We start from the raw sequence: 15274 nt of genomic DNA, 5'->3' as shown, positions 1-15274 counted from the left end.
CTTTCTATATAAACAGGTGAAAAAAGACAGTCTGGCATAAGATGTGAAGATGAAAGATTACTTAAGGAGGGCTTAAACTATGAGAAACATCATGAAAGAGCTGAGAGACTTCCAGGTTTTTTTATTAAGAATTTACTAACACAGGGCACCTGGGTGGCTCAGTTGGTTAAGCGACTGCCTTCGGCTCAGGTCATGATCCTGGAGTCCCAGGATCGAGTCCCACATCTGGCTCCCTGCTTGGCGGGGAGTCTGCTTCTCCCTCTGACCCTCTTCCCTCTCGTGCTCTCTACCTCTCATTCTCTCTCTCTCAAATAAATAAAATCTTTAAAAAAAAAAAAAGAATTTACTAACACAAAAGAAATCAAACGTACTATGTTCCAGGTCACAGGCACTAGAATCACAAAGAGCAAAACAATTAATGAGGAAACTACAAAAAGAATAAAAATCAGATGATCACCTGGCTGCTTAATTTCTACCTCCTTTATATTCTGTTGGAATGAAATTGAGTTCCATAACAAGCCACAATGAAATGGAGTTTTAAGTGTTTTTCAGAACAGTAACATGAGTCCCCCCCCCACACTTTTGGCAATAAACTACAAATAATGTCAGACTTTTTAGGGAAAGCTGAGGTAAAGGCAAAGACGAATAGACACATACTGGACAAGCCTCTGGCCAAGTGCATTTCAAGAGTTCAAGAGTCACCTTGCCCAGTTACCTACCTGCACTCTCCGCAGAGATGCTGCTGTAAGGTGGAGGAGCGTCCCCTACTGCCTGTTCTGGCTCTCCAGGCTCTTCCTCATTCTGCAACTAAATAAAAATTCCACATTTTAATCCAAGTACAAAGCCCCTTAGAGAAGAACCTGAAAACTGGAATAGCCCTTCTGGGAAGCTATCTGGTAACATATTTCAAAAGCCTTAAAATGTGTAAATCTTTTACAAAGTATTCTGGTCTCAGGAATTTATCCTAAGGAAATAGTCAAAGAGGCAAAAAAGGGGTACATAAAAGTTACTGCAGCAAAAAATAGAAACAACCTAAATTCCACTCACAGGGGACTTATTAAAAAAATTATAGTTCATCTCACAAAGGATCACTAAGCATCCATAAAAATGAAAATAGAGAAAATGTGATGGCTTGAACAGATATTTATGCTGTACTGTAACATGAAAAAAGCAAAATCTCCCAAAGAGTATGCATAATATAATTTGGTTGTGAAAGATACGCGAAGTCTAGAATGAGAGACAACTACAGGTTACAATGTTTATCTCTAGCTGATACAATCATAAGGGAATTTTTCCTTTTTGTTGTTTATGTGTATATTTGAATTTTTTGTAATGAACATTTAGCACTTGTATAACTTTTTAAGTCAGAAAAATAACCTAGGGGTGCCTGGGTGGCTCAGTCATTAAGCATCTGCCTTGGGCTCAGGCATGATCCCAGGGTCCTGGGAATGAGCCCCGCATCGGGCTCCCTGCTCAGCGGGAAGCCTGCTTCTCCTTCTCCCACTCCCCCTGCTTGCGCTCCTTCTCTCGCTTTGTCTCTGTTAAGTACATAAACAAAATCTTAAAAAAAAAAAAAGAATCTAATAATAATCTGTTAAAGATAAATCACAGCAAACCAAGGTTTGCCACTATATTTATTCAGTGTGCACAGGAAATTAAATCTTAAATAACTGAGACATTTACAAAAACATAAAATTCTACATAATTCTACATATATAACCTCTGTTAATAAATCTCCCTCTTCCTATCTCAGCCATTTTCTCTGTAAAATCTACAGCCCCAGTTACTTTAAACAACTCACATTGAAAAGTGGGTCTTTCTGCCATTGCCAGTCTGGATAGTCTACCCAACTCATCTTCATAGAACATCTGATTTAATTTTTCTAGTGTGACAATTAACTACAGTTCATTTAAAAAGATTAACTGGCTGAGAATGGGAGTCAATCTGTAAAGTTATAACAGAGTATTTATCGATGTAAATAACTTGGGGGTCCGGGTCCTACTATACGCCATCATAATATACGGAGCCACATGAGCCACTTGTAAAATACACACCTCTCTAAACTGACTGCAACGGAGAACTCCATCTTGATTTGAGACAGGAAAACTGAGAGCCTGACCTCCAGTAACATGAAGTAGAGCTCCCTAATTCCTTAAATTTTTAATTAACCATCTCAGTCTCTACTCCCTATGCTATTATGCTATTCAAAATCAGAAGCCAACAAAACTTTTCTGATGAACACTGCAACGTATTCAATTTCAAAGGAATTCTTGTGCCAAATTATCATCAACATCTCCCATCCAGGCACATTTTTTTGAACCCTAGAACTCTAATGTTAAACTTAGGGCACCCCCAAAAGAACTGTATTGTAACCTAAGACGAATTTCCTTTTAAAGAAGGCATATAGGGCAAAATAGCTACAGTAAAGCCACATGTTCCTGGGACAGTAAATTATTTAAACAGAGTTCCTAAAGCCATGGTTCATTTTTAATTCTTTCAACATTATAAGAAGCTCTAGACAGGGTATTCTCAGCCTACTCCCACCTAACCACTTTTGCCCTGAGAATGTCACAAAAAAGTCAGCAGCAAAAACAGAGGCAATACGGACTTTACAAGAATATTACCTCAATATACTGTGGCCAGTCATGTTCTTTATCTAAACCAAGCCTGGAATTTCTGACCCGCTTTAGATTTCCTGAGCTTGGTCAAATAATCATGTTACCTCTGCATAATTTAGGGTTTAGAAAGGAAGCGTGATAATTCTGAGAAATACAGAAGTCCAGAGAATAAAGAGGTCTTACATGCCAGTAACTATGAGATAGGTTGCCTGTCTCCTAGCAACCTGGAGATGTGCAATTTGATCATCCCACACCAAGGTACGAGATAACAGAGCAAAGAAATTCCTACTGTCTCAGAAACCCCCATTTTCTCTTCAGTGAGGGAACAAACAAACATTTCCAGGTGAAGTTTCTCCCCTCCATTAAACTTCACCATTTAGAATCATGTACTAATACCATTTCCAACTGAAAACAAACAAAGACGATAAAAAACACCCACTATGACTTTGGAGGCTCCACATGCTGGGATGATCGATCCCAAGACCTCACTCTACAGGCTTCCCAACACTGGCCTATTTTCTATATGCTGGTGATAAGTTTAGGCTCCACCAAGAAATGCGTTTAAAATAAAATACTACCAGGTGGGAAAAAAGAAAGGGGCAACCACCTGCTGCAAGTATCTAGTGACCACCATCTGTGTGAATAGTAACTTGCTAAACAACAGAATCCCTAAGTATTTATCTTTTTACACTTGGGGGTCATCTATGGCCGTTAATTTGGCTCTGCTAGTCAAACAAATCAGGTGCTCACTAACAAGGGGGGGCTTGGGAAGAACGCACACTAGAACTACAGGTGCACATATCTACAAGGCTATGAAGTTGGTTACTCGGTTTCCAAATGTATTTTTAATGGTCCCCCTTCTGTCCCTGGGAATCTTTCCTGTGCAGCACTCCCTGCCACATCTCTAAGGCTCAGGGATCTTCAGGCTCTCTCCAGAGACTCTCTCAGAGAATCAGGGTCATTGTCACTTTGGGGCTGGTGTTGGAAAGATGCCCAGTGTCTTCCATCAACAAGGTCAGTGGGAGCATGAGTCCAACCTGTCACAGAATCCTGGCTGTAGGGGACAGTGTGAGAGGCAGGGCTGGACCGTGGGAAGACCTGCTGCTCTCTCCCTGCTGTGCTATTAGGTGTGGTGGGTGGGGAGAATCCTTTGATTGTATCTATGACAGATAATAAATACCCACTGGGGACTGATTCTTTTCTGTCATATAACTTTCCTTAACAATTCTGATCAATTTCACTTATCTCTATTTAAATGGCTTTTTTTTTCAAAATAGTAATTAATTACACAATTACCTATGCATGCCATAGAGTACTGAGTTTAGTACAAAACTACCTAAAATTACCCAGGTCTCCATCCCTGAGATAGGAATAATCCAGTCATCTGAAAATCTGTCTGGCCTTTCTCTTTACCACACCCCCACTTTCCTGATTACCCATGTTCCACTCTATACTCTGAGTAGACACTGTCATGGCTCCCTAGAAGAACCTTCCCATGTTTCCACTTTGCATATCACAATCTGCTATGGTACCTCTTGGCCTTGATCACTTTCTATTTTTTATTATTTACCAATAATCAGATGTTAATAATGTTTTGTCCTCTAGATTTAGCCAGAGAAAGGCAGCATGTCTAAAATAAAGAATGTGACTCCATAACAGGAGAGGAAGAAAAGGGGTGTATGTCAGAGGGGGAGACCAACCATGAGAGATGATGGACTCTGAAAAACAAACTGAGGGTTCTAGAGGGGAGGGGGGTAGGGGGATGGGTTAGCCTGGTGATGGGCATTGAGGAGGGCACGTTCTGCATGGAGCACTGGGTGTTATGAACAAACAATGAATCATGGAACACTGCACCAAAAACTAATGATGTAATATATGGTGATTAACATAACAATAAAAAAATTAAAAAAAAAAATAAAATAAAATAAAATAAAGAATGTGACTCCTTCTTACTACATTCCTCTGTGTCCTATCTATATTGTTGCTATTAGAATTATATACATGACATTTTACCTAAACAACAGTTTAACAAATCTCCCATACAGAAATCATACATAGTTCGGGCACCTGGGTGGCTCAGTTGGTTAAGCGACTGCCTTCGGCTCAGGTCATGATCCTGGAGGCCCTGGATTGAGTCCCGCATCGGGCTCCCTGCTCAGCGGGGAGTCTGCTTCTCCCTCTGACCCTCCCCCCTCTCATGCTCTCTCTATCTCATTCTCTCAAATAAATAAATAAAATCTTTAAAAAAAAAGAAATCATACATAGTTCTAGTTCTAACAGAAGTAAACTAGATTTTAACAAGTTTACAGACACTTATACCCTGCAGGTTTAAATTCTTAAACTTGAGTTCCCACTCCAGCAAGAAAAGCCTCCTCACTCCTCTCCCCTAAGAAGTTCTAAAGATGGTCTTCCATTTAGAAATGAGCTGTTTTTAATCAAGAACAGAGCCAGGACTAGGATTAGGCCCAAATTAAGGGCCAACATTTACAACTGCTGGATGGCAGTACCTAAGGCTCTTAAAAGTCACTCTTGGATTCTATTTACTAAGAATGGGAGAGCAAAAAACCCTACTAAACAACTAAGAGAAAAACAAAAAAATCCATAAAGCCTTATACATGACAATAGGTACCAAAATATACCTCTTAATTCACACAAACACAACAAGCATGTGGAAAATAACGCTAAACTACCCAATAAATCCATAAAGTTACAAGTATTCACACTATTCATTTTTATCTTGGTTAGGTCCTATTTAAGCAGCAAGAGATCTTGTAAGTTTTAAATCCCTTCTTTAGTTATTAACAATAAGTCTCAAAAAATCCTGGATCAATGCCTAAACTCTAGCTTTAAATGTTATTTTACCACTTATAATTTTAGAGTTAAATCCTAAATCTTTTACCTTACAATGCAATTTTTAAACCTCTCATTACCAACCCACTACTTCTGCATACTCTAAATCCTACCAAATGAGACAGTATAATTACCAGAAAGTAAACAAGCACATTTCCTTAGGTAAACAACCGAGTGTACATTTTACTCTGTTATTCAGAAATAACCAAAGTTTGTGAGGACTGTGTATTTTCTTTGTTTTTAAATGTAATCTTTATTTACATGGGGCTTCATTTTTTTAAAAAGATTTTATTTATTTTACTTGACAGAGAGAGAGAGAGAGAGACAGCACATGCGCGCACACACACACAGCAGGGAGCAGGCTCCCCGCTGAGCAGAGAGCCCTACTGAGCCACCCAGGTGTCCCGAAGACTATGTATTTTCTACTGTATATAACCTGTAGGTTTTTAATTGTATACTGACTGTAAATTGAGTTATTCTAACATTACCAAATTCTTTACATTCAAGAACAATTTTCTGTTATAGTGCTATTAATTAGAGGGTGACATTTAAAATAAGGTAAATAATTCTGACAGAGAGAAACTCACCAATAAAAAAAAAATCTAATTTAATAATGGGCAAAGAGAGGCACCCGGGTGGCTCAGTCAGTTTTTAAAATCTGCCTTGGGCTCAGGTCATGATCTCAGGGTCCTGGGATCATGCCCCGTGGCAGGCTCCCTCCTCAGTGGGGAGTCTGCTTCTCCCTCTCCCTCTGTGCTTTCTCTTGCTCGCTCTCTCTCAAATAAATAAAATCTTAAAAATAAAAATGGGCAAAGAATTTTAATAGACATTTCTCCAAAGAAGATCTACAAATGGGCAGTATACACAAGATGCTCAACATCAGTAGTCATCACAGAAATGCAAAATCAAACCAAGAGCTATCACTTCAAACCCACTAATATGGCCATAAGAAAATAAAAACGGAAAGTAAAAAGTGTTGAGTATGCAGAGAAACTGAACCTTCATACATTGCCAGCAGGAATATAAAACTGCGACTGTAGAAAAGTTTGGCAGTTCCTCAAAAACAAATTAAACAGTTATAAAAAGACCCAGCAATTCCACTCCTAAGTATATACTCAAGAGAAGCGAAAACATAGTTTCACAGAAAAACTTGCATGTGAATGTTCATGGCAGCACTACTTATAATAGTCAAAATGTTCATCAACTGATGAATGAATAAACAAAATATGGCATATCCATACAAAAGGATGGCTAAGAATAATCCATCCTATCCATAAAAAAAAAAGGAAAGAAGTACTGATACATGCTACATTGCAGATGAAGCTTGAAAGCAGTATGCTAAATGAAAGAAACCAGTCACAAAAGACCACATATTTTATGATTCTGTTTATATAAAATAACTAGAAACAGCAAATCCAAGAAGAGACAGAAAGACTGGTAGTTGCCAGGTGCTGGGGAAGGGAAGAGGAGAGAGTAACTGACTGCTTATAAAGGACCCAGGTTTCTTTTGGGGGGTGATAAAAATGTTCACAGTTATATACTGGTAATAGTTCCAAACCTTGTGAATATAGTAAAAATTACTAAGCTGTGTACTTTAAAAGGGTGAATTTTACAGTATGTGAATTACATCTCAAAAAAAGTATTTTCTAATTTTGAAAACACAAACCTACATAATGTGAATTTTAGTTAAAACAAAACTGAAGAGGGGTGCCTGGGTGACTCAGTCAGTTAGGCGTGGAACTCTTGATCTCCTCTTCGGTCTTGATCTCAGGGTTGAGTTCAAGCCCTGTGTTGGGCTCCATGGTGGGCATGGAGCCTACTTCAAAAAACAAAAAACACACCAAAAAAACTCAAAAAACCAAACTGAAGAGCACTCTGTGCACCTGCTCCTCGGCTCTTGTGTTGGTGTATCCTTCCATCCATGCCACCACCACCAGGCCAGGCATCACAGCAACCAGACTGTCACCAAGTTCTGGGAGTCATCAGATAGCAGGGCAGCGACACTACAGGCACTTACCACAGCGAAAGAGACCTGCAGCTGGAATGGATCAACGGGTACTACACAGGCCAATGGTGGCAAGCACTTCCCCGCCTGTGCTCGTGGGCCTGGAGCTGGGTGCCATGGACTGTGTGCACTCAGGACCCTTTGGGCAAATCTTCGGGCCAGACAACTTCGTCTTATGTCAAAGTGGTGCTGGGAACACGTGGACCGAGGGGCACTACACGGAAGGTACGGGGCTGGTTGACTGGGCGCTGGATATTTTGAGGAAGGAAGCTGAAAGCTGTGACTGCCTGCAGGGCTTCCAGCAGACCCACTCCCCGGGTGGAGGGCCTGGGTCTGGGACGGGTACCCTCCTCCCCAGCAAGATCCAGGAGGAGTACTGAGACAGGATCATGAACACATTCAGGGTGGTGCCCTTGCCCAAAGTGTCAGACACAGTGGTAGAACCCTACAATGTCACCCTCCCAGTCCACTAGATGGTAAGAAACACAGATGAAACCTACTGCATGGATAACGAGGCTCTCCATGACATCTGCTTCAGAACCCCAAAACTAACCACACCCACCTATGGGGACCTCAACCACCTGGTGTCAGCCATCATGAGTGGGGTCACCAGCTGCCTGGGCTTTCCTGGCCAGCTCAATGCTGACCTGCACAAGCTGGCTGTTAGCACAGTCCCCCTTCCCCCACCTGCCCTTCTTCAGGCCCAGCTTTGCCCTGCTGACCAATGGAGGCAGCCACAGTACCAGGTCCTGACGGTGCCGGACCTCAGCCAGCAGATATCTGAGGCCAAGAACGTGATGGCTGCCTGTGACCCCTGCCGCGGCCACTCCCTGACTGTGGCCCCAGGGTTCAGGGGCTCCGTGTCCACGAAGGAGGTGGATGAACAGGTGCTTAACATCCCAAACAAGACCAGCAGCTACTTGGTGGAGTGGATCCCCAAGAACATGCGAACAGCTGTGACATCCCACCCCGGGAGCTAAAACTATCTGCCATCTTCATCGGCAACAGCACAGCCACGCAGGAGCTGCTCAAGTGTATCTCAGAGCAGTTCACAGCCAGGTTCCGGCGCAAGCCCCTCCTGCACTGGCACACGGGCGAGGGCAGGGACGAGACGGACTTCACCAAGGCCGACAGCAACACCAATGGCCTGGTGTCCAACTACCAGCAGAACCAGGACACCACAGCCAAGGAGGAGGGTGAGTCCTAGGAGGAGGCAGAGGAAGAGGTAGCCTAGAGCTCTGAGCCAGTAAAGCATGGAAGCTGTGTGAGCTCCTTATTCACTCACAGCCTGTTCTCTGATAGCCATGTCTCTGCGTGCACTTCCTCTTTTTCCTGTTGTGACGTCACACACTGTACAAGACACTACCTTTAAGGCCTTTTTACGGTGGGGAGAAAAAGTCCTGAAAATTAACGGCTCCAAATCATCATTCTCTTGCTAAATCCATGTCTATGCCCCTTAATGGGAGTGAACGGTCCTGATCCCATCAGTATCCTCAGGGCTTAACATGGAACACATACTTGCAAATGGACAAAAATAAAGAAAACACACTGAGCTGCAAACTAATTATAGTAAAAAAAAAAAAATCCTTAATATTCTCCCCTCCTGACAAAAATATTAGGATCAAGAAATCAAAATAGTTTGGCTAACAATCTATTTTAAGAGCTGAGGATGAGCAGCATTTAGATTTTTCTACTTCAAGAGCTTCCCTAAAGATAATTTTAAAAATAAACACCAGAATTAGACTATCCCCAACAATATGTCTCATGTCAGAAGAAAAAATTAAATGCAAATCCTCTTAATACCAAAATAAAAAAACGATTAAAAGTCAAACTTCACCAAAGCAAAAGAAATCAGAATAATGCCTTAAAAAGTCAATGCAGTAACAGATGAAAAGAAAATGCTAATATCACAGCAAATCCCCTTAGAAAGACCATCAGTTTATATAGCTTTTTAAAGATTTTTGTGGTTATCATTGCTATACACATAAATACAACTGATGAATAAAATTTGGTTTGGAAGGAGAGAAAATACAGTATTTATCTTAGTCCTTAGAAATGAGAGTAAGTACTATGAACTATGATTACCAACTTGATATGTTTTATTTCTTCATTTGAGATCCAAGTAACAAGGAATACCATCCAGAGAGAAAAGAAGAAGGCAAGATAGTAGCCACTCATCTCCAACTTCAACTTTCCTAAGAAGCCAAGGTACTCAAAGAAATCACTCCTCCTTTGGGCACCTGGGTGGCTCAGTCATTAAGCATCTGCCTTTGGCTCAGGTCGTGATCCCAGTGTCCTGGGATAGAGTCCCACATCGGGCTACCCGCTCAGCGGGAGGCTTGCTTCTCCCTCTCCCACTTCCCCTGCTTGTGTTCCTGCTCTCGCTGTGTGTCTCTCTGTCAAATAAATAAATAAAATCTTAAAAAAAAAAAAAAGAAATCACTCCTCCTCCACAAACTAAATGAGCCAACCATGGCTATGATAGTGGCACTGTGAGATTTTTGGGTAGGACCAGAAAATTGTCATCAACCTGCCACCTCCTGGGATCCATGTCTTATGTTCAAGTATTTCCACCACTGATAGCTTCAGCAAGACAGCGTCAAGGAAATGACAGCCTAATGTTTTCTGGCACTTAACTTCAGCAAAATCTGTAGCCAAGAGCCTTCCAAATTAATGATAAGCCCCTCCCTCCCTAGGCTTCATGGTTTTATAAAGATTGGAGAAATAAGAGGGGCACTCATGCAATGTTTTCAAATAGGTCTCTCTGCCTCTGAATTTATCTTTTGAGAAGCAGCAAACTATTTACTAAACAATCCATGTCCTCTGTAACATTCTGAGTCCTACCTCTTCTCCACTTCATGATTCCATAAAGAAAACTCAGGTTTCAGAGCTCTAGGGCCTACTTGGAGAAGTAATTAAAAGTCCTAGCAAAGACAAGTTGAAATGGAAAAGTGTGCACTTGGCTTATTCCCCTTGCTTTTAACAGGATGGTAGAAACCATTCATCTTTTGTTCGGAGAATAAACAACATAAAAATAGTAGCTAGACAGACTCACTTTTAAATAATTTTAAAGTCTAGTCCATAATTTAAATGCAAAAGTGATAAATATTGTTTGTGCTTTTTTTTTAAAAACCCTATTATGTTGTATTCATTAAGACATGTTAAAGCTATAAAATACCAACATGGAAGCAAAAACAACCTCTTAATTATTCACCATTTAAAATGCTATATTAAGCAATGCTTTCTGGGGGGGGGGGGAAAGGAAGTTGTCCCAACAGAACATGGCATCATCTATTCAAGGATTCTTTTAGACTTAAGAACAAGTCCAATTTCTGGATTTGGCATAGAAAGCACTTCTAGCCTCTATTAAGATTTTCACACACACATATACATTAATACACACATGTGTGTACATAAAGATGTATCTACTAAGACACACACATTAAGGATACGTATAACATAGGTACTATGTCTCCCCAAATCCTAACGTGTAAAACAATTATATAATGTAATATTAAAATTACAAAAGAACTCAACCCTTTTAAATCAGTCCAATGCAAAATTATTATTAAAACTACATCCCGGGCACCTGGTGGCTCAGCCAGTTAAGCATCTGCCTTCAGCTCTGGTCACGATCCCAGGGTCCTGGGATTGAGTCCCGCGTCGCGCTCCCTGCTCAGAGGGGAGTCTGCTTCTCCCTCTGCCCTCCCCACTCATGCCCTCTCTCTTGCAAAAATAAATAATAAAAATCTTTAAAAAATAAAAAATAAATAATAAAACTATATGCCTATCAGGGTGCCTGGATGGCTCAGTCAGTTAAGTGACCGACTCTTGGTTCCAGCTCAGATCATGCTCTTGGCATCATGGGACTGAGCCCCACATGGGGCTTCATGCTCAGTGTGGAGTCTGCTTGAGATTCTCCCTCTCTCACTGCTCATGCTCTCACGCTCGCCCTCTCCTATTGATGTGGATATATAACTTAGAGGAGTATAATCAAATGTAAATATTGTGATTCAAGCTTTCCCTTCTCTCCACTGCCTTTTCTTCTGCCATAGCCACAACAACTTTTCTCGGGAATAGTCAGAAATTTGAATATTTCATTCAATAAAATTTTACTAGGCACAAACACATGCCAGGATGACATCATTTTTTTATTATCTTCCCCTTAATGCTCCTGAAAGAACACTTCCATTTTTTCCATTTACCAGGAAAACTGGTTGTTAGTAGAAGCCATAATAATACTATTTAGGCTGATAATTCTGGATATTAAAAAGTTAATTTGATATCTGTTAAATGTTTTATGTACAATTATTAAGATCAAGATCTATCAAGGACAAAATAATTGTTTCATTAAATCTGTTGATAGAAGAACTATTCCTATATACCATTACACTAAAATACCAAAGGAAGTCGTTTCTTAGGTACAGTAACTGATTTCTTCTGGGCTCTACTTGTTCTGTTATGTCAATATTCTCTACCCTGTGATTAGCTTCGTGTTTGGTTTTATTGCTGTTCTTTAAAAGTAGACTATCAATTTCTTCCTTCATGGTTAGTTTTGTGTCCAAGGACATGAAGATGTCCACCCACATTTGCTTCTCATATTAAGAAATTTTATTCATTCAAAAGACACCATTAAGAGAATGAACACAACCCAGAGTGGGAGAAGATATATTTTTCAGACAAAGGACTCACAACCAGCATACATAAAGAACTTCTAAAAAACCAGTGGGGGAAAAGGAAAAAAAGAAAAAGGAAACCACCCAACTGAAAAATGGGCAAAAGATTTAAATAGACATTTCACAGAATAAGTTATGCAAATGGCCAATAAACTTATTAAAAAGTGCTCCATTTCATTAGCACAGAGATGCAAACTAAAACCACAGCTGATATTTTAAAAGCAGAAAATACCAAATGTTGATGAAGGTATATAATGACCAGAACTCTCAAATTGGGAATGTAAATTTGTACAACCACTTTAAAAAACTGTTTGCCGCTTATCTATTAAAGATGAATTTATACATACTCTATGACTCAGCAATTCCATTCGAGTTACATATCCAACAGAAATACATATGTTCACCAAAAGACACACCGGGATGTTTAAAGCAACACTACTTATAAAACTGGAAACTACCTAAATGCCCATCAACAGCAGCACAAAGAATAAATGTGGTATCTCCATACAATGAAATACTGCACAGCAATGTGAAAAAATAAACTATGACAAAATACAATGCATGGGTGAATCTCACAAAAATAATGTGGAGCCAAAGAAGCCAGAAACAAGAGCATTTACTGTATGATTATATTTATACGAAGATCAAAGCCAGGCAAACCTCATATGCCAGTCAGTGGTTACCCTGGGGGAACTGGAAGGGCACTTGAAGGGGGCTTTTTTTTTTTTTTAAAGATTTATTTATTTATTTTGAGAGAGTGAGAATGAGAGAGAGAGAGAGAGAGTACATGAGAGCGGGGAGGGCCAGAGGGAGAAGCAGGCCCCTCGCCGAGCAGGGAGAGCCTGATGCGGGACTCCATCCCAGGTCTCCAGTATCATGACCTGAGCCGAAGGCAGTCGCTTAACCAACTGAGCCACCCAGGCGCCCTGAAGGGGGCTTTCTGAGTGCCGTAATGTTGTTTCTTGATTTGGGGTCGAGTTAAAAGTGCATGCTCACCTTTTGAACACTAAGCTGTGCAATTTATAATTTGTGTATGGTTCTGTACGTAAATTATACTTTACTAACAATTCAGGAAGGGGAGAAAAGGAGACTGCAAGAGTATCCATGACGCGGACAGGGACCTTTGCATGGTTCATCACTGTATTCACCTCAGCACTGAATAGTGAGTGGCACATCAGGGGTACTTTATTAGCACATGCGGACTAAAGCAGGCATGGAGGTATAGCTTTAACAGAAATCTACCTGAAAAAGCGGTGGCTTATCTTAATGCCATCTTAACCTACCAGTTCACATTTATCTCAAGTATTCACATTACTTTATAAATCACCAAATACATCTACAGGCAAGGCATGTAGCCACATGCAGATGAGTGCCGAATCTGTGGAAGGGACAGTGGTGACGGGTCCATGAGTGAGCATCAGCAGCCAGTGGCATCCCTATGACTACTTAGCACCAGGAGCACATAAACATGAAGAAAACTGAGGAGAAACCAGGCTTTACAAAGCAACAAAGACAAAGTTTACTCTTTCTTACTGATTGGTCCAAAAGCAAGGGAGGTGTTTTGAGAAACAAAAGAAACTTTCAGAAGAGTGCTGTGACCTGGATTATAAACTCAAAGGTGTTTGATTTATTTGCAGGCTTTATAAACTTATGCATTACATGTATTCCTTGTATATGTATTGTGTATCTCATAGCAAAAATTAAAAGAACATTATGATGGGGTGCCTGGGTGGCTCAGTCATTGGGTGTCTGCCTTCGGCTCAGGTCATGATCCCAGGGTCCTGGGATCGAGCCCCTCATCGGGCTCCCTGCTCAGTGGGGAGCCTGCTTCTCCCTCTCCCACTCCCCCTGCTTGTGTTCCCTCTCTCGCTGTGTCTCTCTCTGTCAAATAAATAAATAAAATTTAAAAAAAAAGAAAAAAACATTATGATTCTATAATTACCAATATTCAAATAAATGGCAACAAAAGCTTAAGAAACACAAAGGAGAAACAGACTTCTTCAACCTTTATCTCCTGAGAAATAAGAAACGTTTAACATTTAGTATTCAACCTATAACACTTAGCATAATACACTAGGTATAAATAGGTGTTCAATAAAGGTGGTACATATGAAGAAAAATTACTATTTTTTTTTTAAAGATTTTATTCATTTGACAGAGAGAGACACAGTGAGAGAGGGAACACAAGCAGGGGGAGCGGGAGAGGGAGAAGCAGGCTTCCCACTGAGCAGGGAGCCCGATGCGGGGCTCGATCCCAGGACCCTGGGATCACGACCTGAGCCGAAGGCAGATGCTTAACGACTGAGTCACCCAGGCGCCCCGAAAAATTACTATTTTAATCACACTGTAATTCCTAGAATGTTTTTTCTTCTAAAAACAATCAAATGGGGGCACCTGGGTGGTTGGTTCAGTTGGCTGGGCGTCTGTCTTTGGCTTGGGTCATGGTCCCATTGTCCTGGGATCCTAGGATCAAGCCCTGAGTTGGGCTCCCTGCTCAGTGGAGAGTCTGCTTCTCCCTCTCCCTCTCCCTCTACGCTCCCCACGCCAGTCCACCCCGCTGTGCTCTCTTTCTCTCTCAAATGGAGAAATAAAATCTTAAAGGAAAAAGAAAGTTTAAAAAAAATAAATAAAGGGGCGCCTGGGTGGCTCAGTCAGATAAGCATCTGCCATCAGGTCAGGTCATGATCTCAGGGTCCTGGGATCGAGCCCCACATCAGGCTCCCTGCTCAGTGGGGAGCCTGCTTCTCCCTCTCCCTCTGCCTGCCACTCCCCCTGTTTGTACTCTCTCTCTCTAATAAATAATATTTTAAAAAATAAAAATAAAAACAACCAAATGGTATATCCAAGACATGGAATATTGTACATTAAAAACACAGTAAAGTCAAAGTCCAGATACCAAAAGTGACAGACATGCCTAGAAGCCAGGGACTAGCGCTGACTGCAGCCTGCTTGGCTCTGCTAGTCCCGTGAACAACCAGAACTCTCTCAGGCTGAGAAGTTCCAAAAGCTATGCTTCCTTATTACTATATTATTATTACTATGCCTGGACTAGAGCATACAAGGGCAGAGATTATGGATGGGAAAAGGTATTCAAGAGTCTGCCTTAACTTAGGTTTGATCATGAG

At 40.9% G+C, this 15274-nt stretch overlaps 1 protein-coding gene and 1 pseudogene across 1 annotated transcript in view; one reads left to right on the top strand and one right to left on the bottom strand.

Annotated features, from left to right (window-relative positions):
- NDFIP1 (Nedd4 family interacting protein 1) overlaps positions 1 to 15274 on the bottom strand; it is a 52432-nt gene that overhangs the window by 22760 nt on the left and 14398 nt on the right. Inside the window, exon 2 of the mRNA XM_028092925.2 lies at positions 720 to 807. Within this exon, the coding sequence (XP_027948726.1) occupies positions 720 to 807 (88 nt within the window). The remainder of the gene's footprint in view (positions 1 to 719; positions 808 to 15274) is intronic.
- LOC114200665 (tubulin beta-4B chain pseudogene) lies at positions 7575 to 8707 on the top strand (annotated as a pseudogene).

Source organism: Eumetopias jubatus, unplaced genomic scaffold (assembly GCF_037043125.1).
Source record: "Eumetopias jubatus isolate StellerSeaLion01/CBP00866 unplaced genomic scaffold, mEumJub1_p1.0 scaffold_5, whole genome shotgun sequence".
Lineage (NCBI taxonomy): Eukaryota > Metazoa > Chordata > Mammalia > Carnivora > Otariidae > Eumetopias > Eumetopias jubatus.
Note: the sequence above shows the minus strand (reverse complement) of the source record. Positions and strands in the feature narration are given on the sequence as shown.